Here is a 15,589-nt window from a genome sequence, read left to right on the forward strand (position 1 = left end):
TGGCTTGTCCAGCCACACCACTGTGCACGGGGCATCACCCCCATGTCAGAGGGACCCCCCTCGCTGGGCTCTGCCACTGCAGCAAGCAGCCTTGGGTGACCCCAGGCTCTTCACCCAGCTCACACAGGGCTGTGGAGCCGTTAGTCACCGTGCTGTACACATGAGCAGCTGTGCCAATTACCATAATTAACACACGAGGGCCAATTAATCTTTAGATTATGCTTGCCATTCACTTATCAGCTACTATTATTGGGACTATTAGCTTTTGTACCTCTGCTTTCTATGCAAATACACTGGTTATGATGCCTTCATTACTTGATACACAATTACCCAGGGCAGATAGGCATGAAATCCAGCATGGACAGATTACCAGCACCCCCGGGCCAGAGCCCAGGTGGATCCTGCAGTTCTCTCCATTTCTGAACATGCCACCTCAATGATGGTCCAGGAACTGGGGTGTGGGGAGTGGCTGATGCTGATGATGTGGGGAGAAACACTTGTAGGAGCCTGACTGTTGAGCCCTTGCTGTGTTGGTGGCTGAAACTGGTTCCATCTCATATGACCAGAAGGAAACAGGCAGAGGAACAAGGGGCAAAAGCAGAGGGCTTGTGGTCACTTGGCTACCGAGGTGGCAGTGGTTGGTGCCACCCCAAGCAGGCAAGACAAAAGGATCTGGAACAATCTGCTCCAGGGTGATTCCCAGGTGGAGGTCCAAGGAAATCACCCTCTAAGAGGGAGGGATGACCACAGCTGGGTCTCATTGTCCTGAGCTGCTCCTTGCTGGGTGGGGGCCTTCCTGCAGGTGTCCCCATCTGGTATAAAAGACTCCTGAGCGGCACCTTCTCTGTGAGCTGGTTTATCCTGGGGTCAGGATGGGGTCTGCAGGCAGCCTGGGGGTTGCTCTCTTCTGCTGGGCACTGGCTGAAGCAGTGTCTTACCGTCCCTGGGGCTTCCCTCAAAGGGAATCCGGGGCTCTGAGGATCCGAGGGGATTCCTCTTGGAGCTGGCCCCATGTTCCTTCCTTCTCCCAGCCTTGGGCATGGGTGGATGTGTCCCAGCTGCAGGCTGCAGCCCCACTGCACCCTGTGGCTGTGCAGTGCCAGGAGGCTCAGGTGATGGTCACGGTGCACAGAGACCTCTTTGGCACAGGGCGCCTGGTCAGGGCTGTGGAGCTGAGCCTGGGCTCAGCTGGGTGCCGACCGGGGGCCCAGAGTGATGCTGAGGGCACTGTGACCTTCGTGGCTGGGCTGCACGAGTGCGGCAGCACCCTGCAGGTGAGGTGGGATGCTGGGGTGAGGGGCTGCTCCATCCCTGCTAGTGCTGTGTGGGGAAGGGACCCCAGCACTTGGGGTGGTAAATGGGGGTTGTTGTGGGCAGCTTCAGAGCATTGTGCTGCTGTGCTGCCCCATTCGTGTCTGTCCTAGGAATGACCTGGTGAAGGGGATGGCAGGGTTTGGGGTGAGGAGGGGCCTTGTGTGGAGGCAGTAGTTGTCTAGTGAGGGGTGGTATGACCATTGCAGACCTGTGTCCTAGAGTCTGGGTACCATCCTCAAGCCTCAGATGAGGTGCACACTCAGCAAGGCTTGTAATGGGTTTATGGCTCAGAGTTGTAATGGGATGTGCATCCCATGTAACTGGATGAGCACATGGGAGAGATGAGTATAGCTTTACACTGCAGTGAGCATCACTGGGAAAGGGGTTTGCTGACCTCCTCAGCAGGAGACGGGAAGGGCTGCTGTGCCCCAGCCCACCTTGGGGAGGAGGCCTGCAGACCTGCTGTCCCACAGCCCTGACCCACTTCATGTGGGTGCTGACTGGGATGCCGAAGTCTGACCTATGGGGCTGGCACCTTGTTGGGATGTCAATACTAAGCTTCATGGTGCCTTATATGCACTGGATTGGGAATGTGGAGGACAGCCTGTGCTTTTCCAGCTGGTGGGCCTGTGTGTCCTAGCATGATCACTGCTGGGCATCTGATGGTGCTGGTTGATGTTCTTGTTTTACTGACTTCTCACCTCTCCCAAATCTTCCTTGCAGATGACCCCAGATTCCTTCATCTACAAAATGAACTTGTCCTACAAACCTATTCCTTCTGGCAATCTGGTCATTGTAAGGACCAATCCGGCTGTGGTTCCTATTGAGTGCCACTATCCCAGGTGAGCAAATGGGGGCTGTGTCTCTGCTCTGATGGACCCGAGGTGATGGTGTGGCACCTTTAACACGCTTCTCCCTGCTTTAGGAAGAGCAACGTGAGCAGCAGTGCTGTCTGGCCCACGTGGGCTCCCTTCCACTCCACAGTGTCAGCAGAGGAGAAGCTGATGTTCTCCCTGCGCCTCATGAACGGTGGGTGCAGACCTGGCTGCCCTGCTCCTGGCAGGGCTTGGCCATGTGCTGAGAGCCCAAACAGCTGAATGTGGGCTAAAATCGTGTCCTGCAGAAGGGACCCGCAGCGTTGCTGCTCAGTTAAGGGGTGTGCAAGGTCCTTGCCTCCAAAGTGACCTTGGATCTACCTTCCAGATGACTGGAGCTCTGAAAGACAATCCAATGGTTTCCAGCTGGGGGAGAGCCTGCACCTCCAGGCGGATGTGGCTGCTGGGAACCACATACCTCTGAGGCTATTTGTGGATGACTGTGTTGCTACTCTGAGTCCAGACAGGAACTCCTCACCTCGATACGCCTTGGTTGACCTCAGCGGGTAAGGGGTACAGTGCTGAGTGGTGCTGCTGAGGCTGGTTGGGTTGTCCCTGACTTCTGACCCTTGCCCAGGTGCTTGGTGGATGGGAGATTGGATGACACCACCTCAGCCTTCATCTCTCCAAGGCCAAGGCAGGAAACGCTGCAGTTCACAGTTGATGCGTTCAGGTTTGCGGGAGATGAAAGGAGCTTGGTGAGATGTGGTGCCCACCCCACCTCCCGTAGTGTGGCCAGAAGCTGTGCAAGGACAAGGTCAGTCTTGGATGTTGGTTTCCTTTCCCTTCCAGATCTACATCACCTGCCACTTGAAGGTCTCCCCAGTTGACCAAGCCCCAAATCCATCAAACAAGGCCTGTTCCTTCAACAAAGCCAGCAGCCTGTGAGTACCTGGTGCACACAGGGATAGGACCAGACTCGAGAAGAAGGCTTACCACTCTTTCTGTTTCAGGTGGGCTCCTGTGGAGGGTACTGGAGACATCTGTAGCTGCTGTGAGACCGGCAACTGCCCATTGTATGGAGGATACTCCCGGAGACCTAACCCTGCGGCCAGGTGGCCAGGGAGGCGCTTGAGGAGAGACCTCTCCTCCAAGCAAGGTAGGGCTTTGTGCAGCCGATATGAACCCCCAGGGCAGGGTGACCATCGAGGGTGGGATAACTGGGATGCTGAAAGATCTTTAGCAGACGCATCTCACCTTAAGGACAAGCTCAGCTCTTCCACAGTGTCTCTGGGCGAGTAGCTGTGGTTATGTGTCCTTACACTTACAACTACCAGGAAGCTGCTCTTGTGGGGTCCACCTTGCTCTGAAATCCACGCTAAGCAGGAATTGCCTCCCCTGTGAACTCAGTCATGTTCATCTCCTCTTAGGTGGGTCCTTGGCAGAGGCTGATGTCTCAGTTGGACCACTGTTAATCCTTGATTCAGCTCGGGGATTATGGAGTTCCTCAGGAGGTCTTGCGCCAGCAGGGAAGGCACATGGTGAGTGCATGGGTTTTCTGTTTGATTGTGTTCTCAGGTCTCAGTTGAGGGTGGCTCCAGGTTGGTGTAGTCAGGAATCCACTGTGATTTCATGGACAGGCTTTCTGGTAGCATCACCAAGAGACCTTCTGGGGGACTCCTTCCTGAAGCTGTGAGGTCATCCACTGACAGATGGTGAAAAAACATTTAATGTCTGTTATAGAATCCCAGCCTGGTTTGGGTTGAAGGGACCTTAAAGCTCATCCAGTCCCAACCCCTGCCACAGGCAGGGACACCTTCCACTGGAGCAGATTGCTCCAAGCCCCTGTGTCCAACCTGGCCTTGAACACTGCCAGGGATGGGGCAGCCACAGCTTCTCTGGGCACCCTGTGCCAGCGCCTCAGCACCCTCACAGTAAAGAGCTTCTGCCTTAGATCTAACCTGAACTTCCCTTGTTTAAGTTTGAACCCATCACCCCTTGTCCTGTTGCTCCAGTCCCTCAGAGTCTCTTGTCTCTTCCAGGTCCTGCTGAAGGCCTTTCCATGCTGGTCCAAGTTGCTGTGCTCATAGCAGCCACTGTGCTGTGCTTAACTGCTCTGGGACTGTTTCTTGTGTGCAGGAAATGTAGCTGCCCTCCTGGGGTGCCACTGTAATTCCTCACCCCAATAAAGAGAAATGCTTCTGTCCTCCCCTTGTTTCTTCAGTGGAGAGGAGGGACATAGGTCAGCCTTGGCTGGGAGTCAGGGTCGTGCTCATGTGCATCCTGCAGGTAAAGAGCATCTTTGGGTGGCTGTGAGCTCTTGGGAAGCCACCAATGGGCAAGTGGTGGGAGCAGGTACATGGAGAGCTGTCACAACCTGAAAGCAGCTCTCAGTCAGCAGTGCTTGGAGATGGAGGGTGCATCTCTGCAGGAGGCCTTCCCAAATGCCCAGTGCTGCTGTTGAGGCTCCCTATATGTTCTACTCTCTGCACATGATGTGATGCAGACAATGAAGATCCCTAAATATTGGCTGCAGACAAGGTAAGGCTCCTATTTACAGGTAGTAAAGGAAGAATTGGTGCTGCTCCCAGATGTCGAGTGGATTCCTGACTCTAGAAGTCCCATTTGCTCTGCCTTCAGAGGGGTGGCAGTGGAGGATGTGGGAACAGCAGCTCTGTTGGTGTGACTCATTGCAGCCCGGCTGAGGGGGCCCTGTCCTCTTGAAGGACACAAGAGCAGCTTTAAGTGGGGGCTTTGTGGATGCTGAGTATGGCTTCTGCTGCTGGGAGGGACTTGGTGTTGGGCAGAAGATGGGTGTTGCTTGTAGCTTGTGTGGCCTTGGCTATATGGACAGTGGGAGCAATGGTTGGATGGAGAGGTGGAACTTGGTGATTCAGAGGGCAAATATGGGAAGCTCTTGGTCCATCCACTCTAAACAGATCTCGAGTGTGAATATAAAGGGTGGGGGAAGCCCTTAGTCTAGATTATAATCACCTCTCCTTGCAGCAGCCTTGGGGATTCTACTGCTGTGCTGTAGGGCACAGGAGTTCTCATCACACTTAGATTAAGTCAATAACCACACAACAGGCATGGAAACTCTGCTGGATTGCTCTCCTTGCTCTGTGGCTTTCCCTCCTATGCAGTAAGGCTTATCCTGACCTCTTGGCTTGGGCTGCTGAAGGCTTGAGGTGTCTTCTGCCTGGTGGGGTTCAAGTTGGGTGTGAGCTCTGGGTGTCTCAACTCTAATGGGGTGGGATGAGCACCAGTTCTGCCTCTTGGGAGCTTGAGGAACATGAACATCTCCTGTTTCTGGAGTCAGAGGCAGGAATGCCCCCTGGCTGTGTGCTCTACAGGAAGAACTTCCCAAGCCTCTTGTTTTCCCCTCCATCCTGTCTGAATGGCCTCATGTCCCTGTTCCCTATATTTTGGGAGAAGTGAAAGACCTGATGCTTACCACAGCCTTCCTGAGCTGAGAAACCTTCTCTTAGCCCTAGGAGTAGATGGGCAAAGCAGCAAGGCTGACCCAGAGCAATGCCAGCAGCATGGCTGGTCCTTGTCTTTTGCCTTTTAACAATGTTAAAAGCATTGCTTACAGTTGGCAACTGAAGGCTGGAAACAGCTTTTTTGGCCTGCAATCCCCCAGCCATCAGGCTGCAGTGCACTGATGTTGATTCTCCATGCAGGGTGCTCCAGGAGAGGCCAGGGCCAGCTCCAGCTTGGCAACTGTGCTTCCCTAACCTGAGAAACCAGCTCTTGGGGTTTTGCAGGGATGGTGCTGCCCTTCCCAAGGGCACGGAGACACTGTTGTGGTCTCTGGGCTGTCATGTACAGGCAGCTCTACATGTATGGTTCTCTTTGAGTCATAAAATGGTTCGGGTTGGAAAGGACCTTAAGATTCCAATCCCTCTATCATGGGCAGGGATACCTCACACCAAACCATGCCTCTCTAAGGGCTTCAGCATTCAGGCTAGGAAAGGGGGAGAGAATCTGGGTGGGTTTTCTTGAGCTATGGCTCCCAAAGCTGGGGTTGCTGTAAATGGATTAAGGAGGCAGAGGCAAAAGGTGTCTCACGGAGGATGATGTTGTGATTATCGAACTAAGGGACCAGGCAGGAATTTACCACTGGATGCTCTTAAGAGTTGAGCAGTTCCAGATGCTGTTCCACTGTCACAGAATCATGGAATGGTTTGGGTTGGAAGGGACCTTAAAGCTCACCCAGCTCCAACCCCTGCCATGGGCAGGGACACCTTCCACTGGAGCAGCTTGCTCCAAGCCCCTGTGTCCAGCCTGGCCTTGAACACTGCCAGGGATGGGGCAGCCACAGCTTCTCTGGGCACCCTGTGCCAGTGCCTCAGCACTCTCACAGGGAAGAGCTTCTGCCTTAGATCTAACGTGAACTTCCCCTGTTTAAGCTTGAACCTGTAAGGTCCCCAGAGGTACTGAGCCCTCTTGCTAGAGCTTCAGGAGGTGACATTGCTGGTCCTTTTCTTCCTGCCTGGGTTAACACAGCCCTGTGCAGCCACTTGCTGGATGAAGGGGGGGAGTGCATTGCATATGCTAGGGGTGATCCTAACTCACCTGCTCTGAGTCCAATCAACCCCTCTCCCATAACTCTGCTTCTGGGTTTTATTAGCATTCATTTCCCTCACCCTCCTGAGAACAGGCTTAATTAGAAAGCTGGAAGATGCTGGAAGAACAATCTATTTGTGGGAATTAATAATTCAACAAGGATACAGTGTGATTCTTCACATGTGGCTCCAGGTTGCTGTGTCCTGTTATATGGAGATGGTGGTGATAGGCTCCAAGTGGCCTTTGAGGCAATTAATTAAAAGGAAAATAGCTTATCCCATAGGAAAACTAGTAAAATGATGTTTACAGGGATTTCAGGGGGAAAGGGAGCTGCTGGGATGTTGTTTGCAGCATTGTGGTATCCTGTGGAAGTGTTGTGAGCATCAATGCCCATCTTCTTCCTGCACGGAGATGGCCTTGGGCATGGCCCATCTGTTATTAGACAGCAAGAACCATTAAAGACAGGGTAAAATAATTAATGGAAGACTCAGCTGAGCTGGGGCTTGTAGCAGCTTTCTCTTGCAAGCCTGCAGGGAGCCTGGGTGGATTTGGAGCTCCTGTTGTGCGTGCCTTGGGGGATAGCTGGTCCCATCCCCATGGAGTTGATGGTAAGGAGACGGCAGCAAGTTGGGACTGGTTTGGATGCTTGGACAACCAGGAAAGGGGACACAAGCTTTTGCAGGGCTGTAGCACTGAGGACAGGCTGGAGGTCAAGGTTAGACTTGATGGCTTTAAAGATCTTCTCCATGGGAATACCCCCTTCATGGCCCTGCCATGCTTCCTACAGCAGAAGGGACCTTTCCACAAAGGATTCCTGGTCCGCAAGGTAGCTTAAAATAAGAGAAGGCAACCAAACCTTCCATGTGTGATGGAAACCTCCAGCTCACTGCAGCCAGGGTTGTGCTTGAGGGGTTTCTTTTCCAGTACAGAAGGGAAGGAGCCTCCTGTGTTATCCCTGAGCTGCCTGCCTTGCAGTTCAGTACAAAGCAAACCTGGTTCCTGGAGGCCTGTGGCCACAACAGCACAGCCCAAGGCCTTCCCAGCCTTCTACATTTATTTTTCCCAAATCAAGAGCCTTCTTGCCTTAAATCCCAGTTAAATCCCAGTGCAGACCTGGCTGTTCAAAGAGGAGGCTGAGGCACGTGTGCCCTGTGGTGCAAGGGGCTCCTTTCCCCCTTTGTTTCGCCCCGAGAATAAGCTCCCTGAAGTCCTAAGGATGCTATTTCTTTTCCATGCATCTTCTGCATCTCACCCTGCTCTTTTGGCTGTGCTTAGACCCCAGCTGGGGGGGTTCAGCCATGGTCTGTTATTGCATTGCTGAAGTTACATGGGGCTGGCTCTTGTGCTAGCCCAGATGGGGCATGTTTGGATGCTAGGGATTTATTTCCTGAGCCCTGTCAAGCAAGGGACATGACACAAGTTGTGTCCTTTCTCAGCCCTCTGCAGACTGACACTAGGGAGGCCATTAGGTTTTGCTGCCCAAATGTATGCATTAAGTATGTGCAAACTGGCAGCTGAGCATCAAGGCTCATTTCCCAAGGATATACATTATTAATGCCCTGCCTGCATGTATCCAGGGGAATTGCCATGTTCTTTCTCCCTCCTTTTTCACTTCCTGTGATGATCAGCAAAGCAGGACTTTATTCTAACCTTTGGGATGTTGCTGGTGGAGCTTTCACAAGCAGTGACCTTCCCCATGGTGTTTCCTGAGTACCTCTTTGCTCTAAGTAATACCCATTTTCCCTGTGCAGAAGAAGCTGAAAAGGAAATCTTTCGGTACCTGTTATGGGTGTTTATTCCCATCCGAGAGACAAGAGCATTTCCCCAAGGAACTGGAGTTAATTCACTTCCCGGGTTTCTGCTGCCAGAAGAAATGTGTTGAGGTGTAAATGAAGATGAAGCGGCAGAAGCCATTTGAAAACAGCGCTGGTAAATGGAAGCTGTGCTGTATTTGTGGGGATAATTCAGTGTAATTCCCTGCTAACAAACTAATGCCCCACTACTTGTTCATTAGAGCTTCCCTAATTTGATTGGAACTTGAAGTGCTGGCTTCATTACCAGCAAATATTAATGCAATAAAGCAGGGTTTGGTGAAGTCTTTCCTTCCCAGCAGGCTCTGTACCCAGGTGATGTGCTGTGGGGGGGTTGGAGGAGGAGGAGGAAGAGGAAGCTCAGGGATGCTGCCTGCCACTGAGTCTTTATGGGTGCCTTCTGGGTAAGAAGCTCCTCATCCTTCTTTTTCCCTTTCCTGGCACAGCAGGAGCTTTTCTTCAGGTGTCACAGACTCAGACTGGTTTGGATTGGAAGGGACCTTAAAGCTCATCCAGCTCCAATTCCTGCCACAGGCAGGGACATTTTCCACTGGAGCAGTTTGCTCCAAGCCCCTGTGTCCAACCTGGCCTTGAGCACTGCCAGGGATGGGGCAGCCACAGCTTCTGTGGGCATTTCAGTATCATCTCTTGGTGGCTACATCCAAGGGCTGTGGGGTTGACATGAAACATCCCATTTCCCTGCTGCATTGCAGCCTTCTAGCAAGGAAAAGCAGAAGCTAAAAGTATGGCTATTGAGTTAAATAGAGCACCAACGGCTGGCTCATGAGCAGGGTGAGAGGAGCAGCTCCACCCCAGCTTTTCAGCCAGCCCTGGCTTTGCTTTTCTATAAACTCGTTTTAGGAATGATGAAGAAGAAAGGAGAGCATGGGTGCCATTTGTACCTGAAGACTGGTACCCAAGTGGCTTTGGTGCAGGGGGAAGCATCGCTCTTGCAGCCTCTTGTACCTCTTTTTTTCACCTTTTTTCCCCCTGTAGATTTGCACCAGAGGCTTGGGCCAAGGCTGATGCTGGGGTGGGGGATGCACGCTCCCAAGAAGCCTTCCCACCATCCCTTCTGTGTGGCCAGAGAGCTGGGAAGACCAGGGCCAGCTCTGCTCCATCTTTTTCTTTGGTGCAGATGGCTCCATCAGGCCTAATTTCAGCTCTGTGTTGCTAACATGAAGTACTCACCTCTGCTCTTGCTGAGAGGGGATGGGGAAGGCTTTTTGCAAGCCTTGTTTTTTGGTGGTTTTCTTCCAAAAGTGTTTCCTAAGTTTTTCCTTCCAGAGGCAGAGATCTGGGCATCATCCAGCATCCCAAAGGTGACTGTGGATGATATTCCAGGACACTGCATGAGCCAGTGGGCAAATAATTAGTTTTAATCCACCGTTTGAGCCCATAGTGATGAGAAGATGTGTTTTAACATAAAGCTGCAATGGAGATGTAATTCCACAGCTCCAGGTATCAGGTTTTAGAATCCCAAACTTCATCCTGACACGTGCTGGGATTTTGGGCACAGCTTTCAATGAACCGGTCTGGTCCCACCAGGCTCAGGTGGCTCTGGGGGCACTGTGTGGCTCCCCACTGAGGCCAGCTTATAACCCAGCACAGAGCCAATGCTACTTCCCATGGGCTGGTGCTGATGCCTTTGGGGTTTCCTCTTCTATTCCAAGATCCTCCAGGTTTCAATTATTTATCTGGAGCATGATGAATGCTTTGTCTGACATGTTCCTGCTGGGGGAGCCCCGATATGTTCTGCTTTAGAGACTTCTAATTAAGGAGCTCCATCAAGCATGTCATCCCTTGTCTTACAACTACCTCCAGGGCTCCTCTGGTTGGGCTGGATTGCAGCAAGCTCAGCTGGAGCTGATGGATATGGGGGGCCTGGGGCTCTTTTAGAGGGGTGCTACCACCAAGCACCCCTTGTCCCAGGGTCAACTCAAGGTCCAGATTGTGACTTCCTTCAGGCTATGGAGGTAAGAAGCGCTTTGGGGCTCAAATTTGCCCTTCTGGTCTGAATTTTGCCGGGGGAAAGCAGGATGTGGCCAGGCGGAAGCTGCCTGGGGACTGGACGTTGGGCAGTGACATCAGGCGGCTCTGACGGGGTGATGAGGCTGGAGCAGCCCCTGCTTGGGGCACACGGGTGCTGATCCATGCTTGTCCATGCGTGTGCGCGTGTGCCCACTGCCACCCAGTGGTGGGAGAGCACCCGCTCCTCACCCGGAAAACACGGTTCCTAGCGCAAGGTAGCGTGATCAATGCACAGAGCCAGGTACCAGAGGGTTGAGCCACTGCAACAATGGGATTTGCTGGGCTGGAGGTGGTGGAGCTGCCAGCTCAGCTCATGAGGCAGAGACCTTCACCTCGGGTCTGGCCTCCCACCACCCTGGGGGTATTAAATGGCCTGGGCAGCCTCACCTGGGGCCCCCACTCTGGTGCCAGCAGCCCATTTAAGCTCAGCCTGGAGTTATAGGTCCCTGCTTGAGCTGGGCTGCAGGGATGCTGCTCTCCAGCCATATGCATTGACCGCAGGCTCATTCCCACCTGGCCTTGGACTTGCCTCATCCTCACCCACTGATACCAGCAGCCCCTCATCACCATTGCTGGGGTGGAATGATAGCTCCTGCCCCACTGCTGGGTATCCATCCCAGCTCCTCATTCTTTTTCTCTTTCCTGGCACAGCAGTCGCTTTTCTTCAGGTGTCATAGATAGCCTGGCTTGGGTTGGAAGGGACCTTAAAGCTCTTGCAGCCTCCACCCCTGCCACGGGCAGGGACACCTTCCACTGGAGCAGTTTGCTCCAAGCCCCTGTGTCCAACCTGGCCTTGAACACTGCCAGGGATGGGGCAGCCACAGCTTCTCTGGACACCCTGTGCCAGCGCCTCAGCACCCTCACAGGGAAGAGCTTCTGCCTAAGAGCTCATCTCAGTCTCCCCTGTTCTGGCAGGTTAAAGCCATTCCCCTTGGCCTGTCCCTACAGTCCCTGATGAACAGTCTCTCTCCAGCATCCTTGTAGTCCCCTTCAAACACTGGAAGCTGCTCTGAGGTCTCCACGCAGCTTCTCTTTTCCAGGCTGAACAGCCCCTCTGTTCTCAGCCTGTCTCCATATTGGAGCTGCTCCAGCCCCTGAGCATCCCTATTGCCTCCTCTGGACTTGCTCCAACAGCTCCATGTCCTTCTTATACTGGGAGAGGCATTGCCCTACCAACTGTGCTCCACCCTTGGTTATCAGCCCCAAAGAGGGTTGGAACCCACTGCTCCATCCATGAGCATGGGAAGCTGCCACAGCACAACTGGCAGAAAACTGTGCAATTAGATGCTGGCAAGTGAGGGGAGCACAGGGATTAATGAGGATGCCATGGCCATGAGCACCTGTGTCAGGCTCTTGCCATGCCAGGCTCAGCCAGACATGGGCTGTCTCCATCCTATGGCTGCCAGGAGGGCTCAGATGATGGAGCCTGGAGAAGAGTGTGAGCAGGGGAGCTGCTCTGGTGGGGGGGGGGGGGGAGGGGTGTTTGTGCCAAACTATGTTGGGGTGAATCCATAACCCAGTGTTGATTCATGGCTCAGGGGGGCTCCTGAACCAGCCTTTCTCCTCCAACAGGGATGCTCTGGGCTGGGGACGAGGAGGTGATGGGATGCAGGATGCTTCAATAACACCCCAGGGAGTGAGGGCTGGGTTTGTACTTGGCAGGGGCACAGCTTCGGGGTGCTGTGGGCAGTGTGGATCCGTTCTGCTTGGTGCAGGGCTCCTTGTCTGCTTCCCATGCAGCCTTTTCTTGTGAGCAGATAGCTGCTGCCTGGCAGTTATCAGGCTCTGAGGCTGGAGATAAAGAGAAGCGGGGGGGATGTGACCCCCAGCTCACTGCACTGCGGAGCAGAACCAAGCTGCACTGCCCCATGGGGACCATAGGCTCCTTTTCTCCCTATGGAGCAGAGCACTCTGGCAGAAGGGGTGAAGATGAATAGGGAAGAGCCATGGTCCACTCACAAGGCACAAAATGGATTTAACTCCCTGAGAGGATGAAGGAGCGCTCCTCTTGCAGCTACAAAGCAGCAGCATCATCTGAAATACTGGTACATCACTTGCAGCAGCTCAGCTGTGGAACAGCAAGGAACAAACAAGACACGATACTGCACATTAGCAGAGGCACAGGAATAGCCTCTCCCTTCAAAAACAAAGCATTTGTCTTCCAACCACAGCAAGCGACCAGCCCCAAGCACTGCAGCTAAAATCCAGGGATGCTTTTACCAGATGATGAGCTACAAGGGGGCTGGTGTAGCCTGGTCTGAGTCAGGGTTATGTGAAAAAAAGCCCATCTCTGCAGTGGGAGAGGTTTCCCTGTAAGAATGGATCATCATAGATCTGAGTGAAAGTGATGCTCCGATGTAGAGGGACAGCTTGGTTCTGGCTTTCCACGGAGCTGGGGTGAGCACAGTGACCCATGGGTGCTGTTTGGGGTCCCAAGTGCATCCCATCCCCCTCATAGTTTGCCTTGCCAAAGCCTGTCCCTGATCCGGAGCTCTTCCTTAGGCTGGAAAATATCCTGTTATCCACTTTGATGGCTGCCTTTCATGTCAGCGAGCTCAGAAGTGAAGTCTCCAGGCACCCAGGGTCTATTTTCATCCCTCACTGAAGCAAGATGTAGCGAGACAGCTTCTTCTAGGGGGAAACTTCCCAGCTGGATTTCATGAGCCGGAGGGATTGGGTGAGCTCAGAGGAGTTTCTTCAAAGCACCAACCCCAGCAGAGCCTCTTGCAATCCAGGTCAACACGAACAGGAGCCTTGGGAAGGGTCAGAGCTGGAAGATTCCGATGTGAAGCTGAAATCCTGCTTTAAACCCATCAAACCCTGGCTCTGGCCGGAGCAGCCGCTGAGCATCCTTCCCGGCCAAACCCCAGTGGGATGCATGGCAGAGGTTTCCATAGTTCTAGATCACCAGCAGCCCCTGTCCTCGTTTGATTTGCTGATGGTTCCTTTATTGCTTCTTGCAGGAAACATGAGCCCTTTGCCCCTTCCTTTGCCAGCTCCGATTGCTGTTTTGAGTGTTCCTGAACAGGTTTCGGGGTCTGGGAAGGGACTGGGGCTGAAGCACAGGGATATTGCTGGGATGCTGAGTGGGGGGAAAGGCTCCTTAGTTTGTTGATATATAATACTTGTTAATATAGAGTGACAATAATAAAGAGGAAGATGAGGTGCTTTCCTAGCTGAGCTCAATTCCATCCCTCATCACCCTCCCCGTGGCCATGGATCAACCCCAATGAGCTGCATCTTGTCCCTGCAAGTACAAAGTCCATTCATTCAACATTATTAGAGATGATTAGGTTGGTGGTGCAATTCATAACATCATGCATAACTTTGTTACTGGTGTAACAAAGCCTTCTAGTTAGAATGGTTCCTCCATATTTGTGTTAATGAAAATTCCCATCTTCTTGATTTTTACCCTAAAAAGCTCCAAACCAGCAGCTTTTCCTGCTATATAATAATAGCAAAACCTCTCTGGGTGTGCAGAGAAGCAGCAAAGACATCACCTCTGGTTCTCTGTATGTCAATGGTGACTTTTATTTCCCCTTACCCTGAGCAAAGGGAGCAGGGGAATTGCCCTCATCTCTGTTTACCCCTGGTTTATGGAGGTTTCCCATCCCTGGGCCCAGAAGGTCAATACAGCGCTTATGTCCGCCGTCACTTGGATTTATCAGAGGGCATGAAATAAAGCTTGTACAGCTGTAAATTCACTCCTAATAGAAATGTGGGGGGAAGAAGCTGTTGCCCTTGTCCACACAGCCCTGGCTGCAGCGATTGGCTTTAAATCCTCAGCCTCAAGGTGAGCAGCTTTGCCCTGAGCTTTGCATCCCTGCGCCGTGCCTCAGTTTCCCCTCTGGCTCATTCCTGGGCTGCAGGGGGTGTGGGTGCCCCCCAAATCTGAACCAGTTGATGAGCATCTCAGCTGCTCTAGATTTGTGCCTCTTGCTCCTCCCGGCATCCTTTGGGAGGAGTTATTAAAGAACAAAGCTACATCTATTAATCATGCTTTTACAATGGGGCCAGGCTGGAAAAAGCTCTTAAAATCAGTAAGTAACCAGCTGTTGACATGCAGAGTAATGGAGGGAGCAGGGAGAAGTTGTCCCATCCCACATCTCCCCATGCCGGTGCTGTCCCTGCTTTGTGATGTGGGATATGGCTCAGTGTGAAAGAACTCCCTCATGCTCCCCTTGGCATCCCACCCCTGGGCATGGAGGGAGATGCAGAGGAACCTGATGCAGCAGCATCAGCATCACTGTCTTCCCCTCATAGTCCTCTCTGTAGGGCTCTTCTTCCTCCTGGCTTTGTCCCAGTTTGGGATGTCCTGGTGGGGATCCAGATGGATGTTCACTGGATCAGAGACACCAAACCCTGCAGGCTCTGCACATGGTGGGAATGTACACTGATCCTCCAAGTGATGCCGCATCCCTTGGGTCCTAAGAAAGTGATTCAACATTATTTGTGTGAAAAGCTTTAATCCTGATATGATTTGGGTTGAATTGAGAGTGTTTTGGTCACTGCCACTTCCTCTATGATGGGTGTTTTACACGAGCATCCCCTGCTCATGGTAGTGATGCTGAGTGGTAGAGGGGGTTCTGGCTTTAGGGTGACATTGAGAAAAGGCTTGAAATGGAGCATCTCTGACCTGGATTAAAAACCAGGACTCAAGGTGGTGGGATTTTGCTGCCAGGCTTGGAAAAACCACCATCGTCCCAGGGATGCTCGAAGGCCAGTGGTACAAATGCATCCCTGCTGGAGGAAGAGCCAATGGGGAGGACACAAGGGGTTTGGCTCCAGGACCAGGTACTGCATGGATCCCTTTGGATGCTGAAGGCTTAGCAAAACCTGGAAGCTGAAAAAATGTCAAGGGTGGATTTGGAAGTCCGGACTCCTTCATAGCAAATCTATTTTACCCCTCCAGATCAGGGCAAAACCAGAAGTGGGTACCTAAAGGAAAGCTGGAGAAATGTCCCCCATCATCTAAGATGGTTGCAAGACTTGGATGTCACTGGTATTTCCCTTGGACCTGGTATAAAGATGGAAACTGTGTGTGGAGCT

General features: G+C 52.6%; 1 protein-coding gene across 1 annotated transcript; it reads left to right on the forward strand.

The window, feature by feature from the left end:
• The first annotated feature begins 872 nt into the window (after positions 1 to 872).
• Positions 873 to 4,302, forward strand: LOC101874514 (zona pellucida sperm-binding protein 3-like). Its single transcript, XM_005145785.2, has 9 exons — positions 873 to 1,274; positions 2,038 to 2,156; positions 2,240 to 2,343; positions 2,518 to 2,695; positions 2,767 to 2,887; positions 2,982 to 3,073; positions 3,143 to 3,288; positions 3,560 to 3,670; positions 4,172 to 4,302. The coding sequence occupies exons 1-9, from the start codon at positions 873 to 875 to the stop codon at positions 4,300 to 4,302; spliced, it is 1,404 nt and encodes a 467-aa protein (XP_005145842.2).
• The last annotated feature ends 11,287 nt before the right edge of the window (positions 4,303 to 15,589 follow it).

The sequence above is a fragment of the Melopsittacus undulatus genome, chromosome 9 (genome assembly GCF_012275295.1).
Source record: "Melopsittacus undulatus isolate bMelUnd1 chromosome 9, bMelUnd1.mat.Z, whole genome shotgun sequence".
Classification (NCBI taxonomy): Eukaryota; Metazoa; Chordata; class Aves; order Psittaciformes; family Psittaculidae; genus Melopsittacus; species Melopsittacus undulatus.

Coding starts and splice junctions, on each gene's coding strand:
- LOC101874514 (XM_005145785.2), top strand. CDS start 873: ATGGGGTCTGCAGGCAGCCTGGGGGTTGCTCTCTTCTGCTGGGCACTG. Junction 2,157..2,239: donor ATTGAGTGCCACTATCCCAG/GTGAGCAAATGG, acceptor TCCCTGCTTTAG/GAAGAGCAACGTGAGCAGCA. Junction 2,696..2,766: donor GCCTTGGTTGACCTCAGCGG/GTAAGGGGTACA, acceptor ACCCTTGCCCAG/GTGCTTGGTGGATGGGAGAT.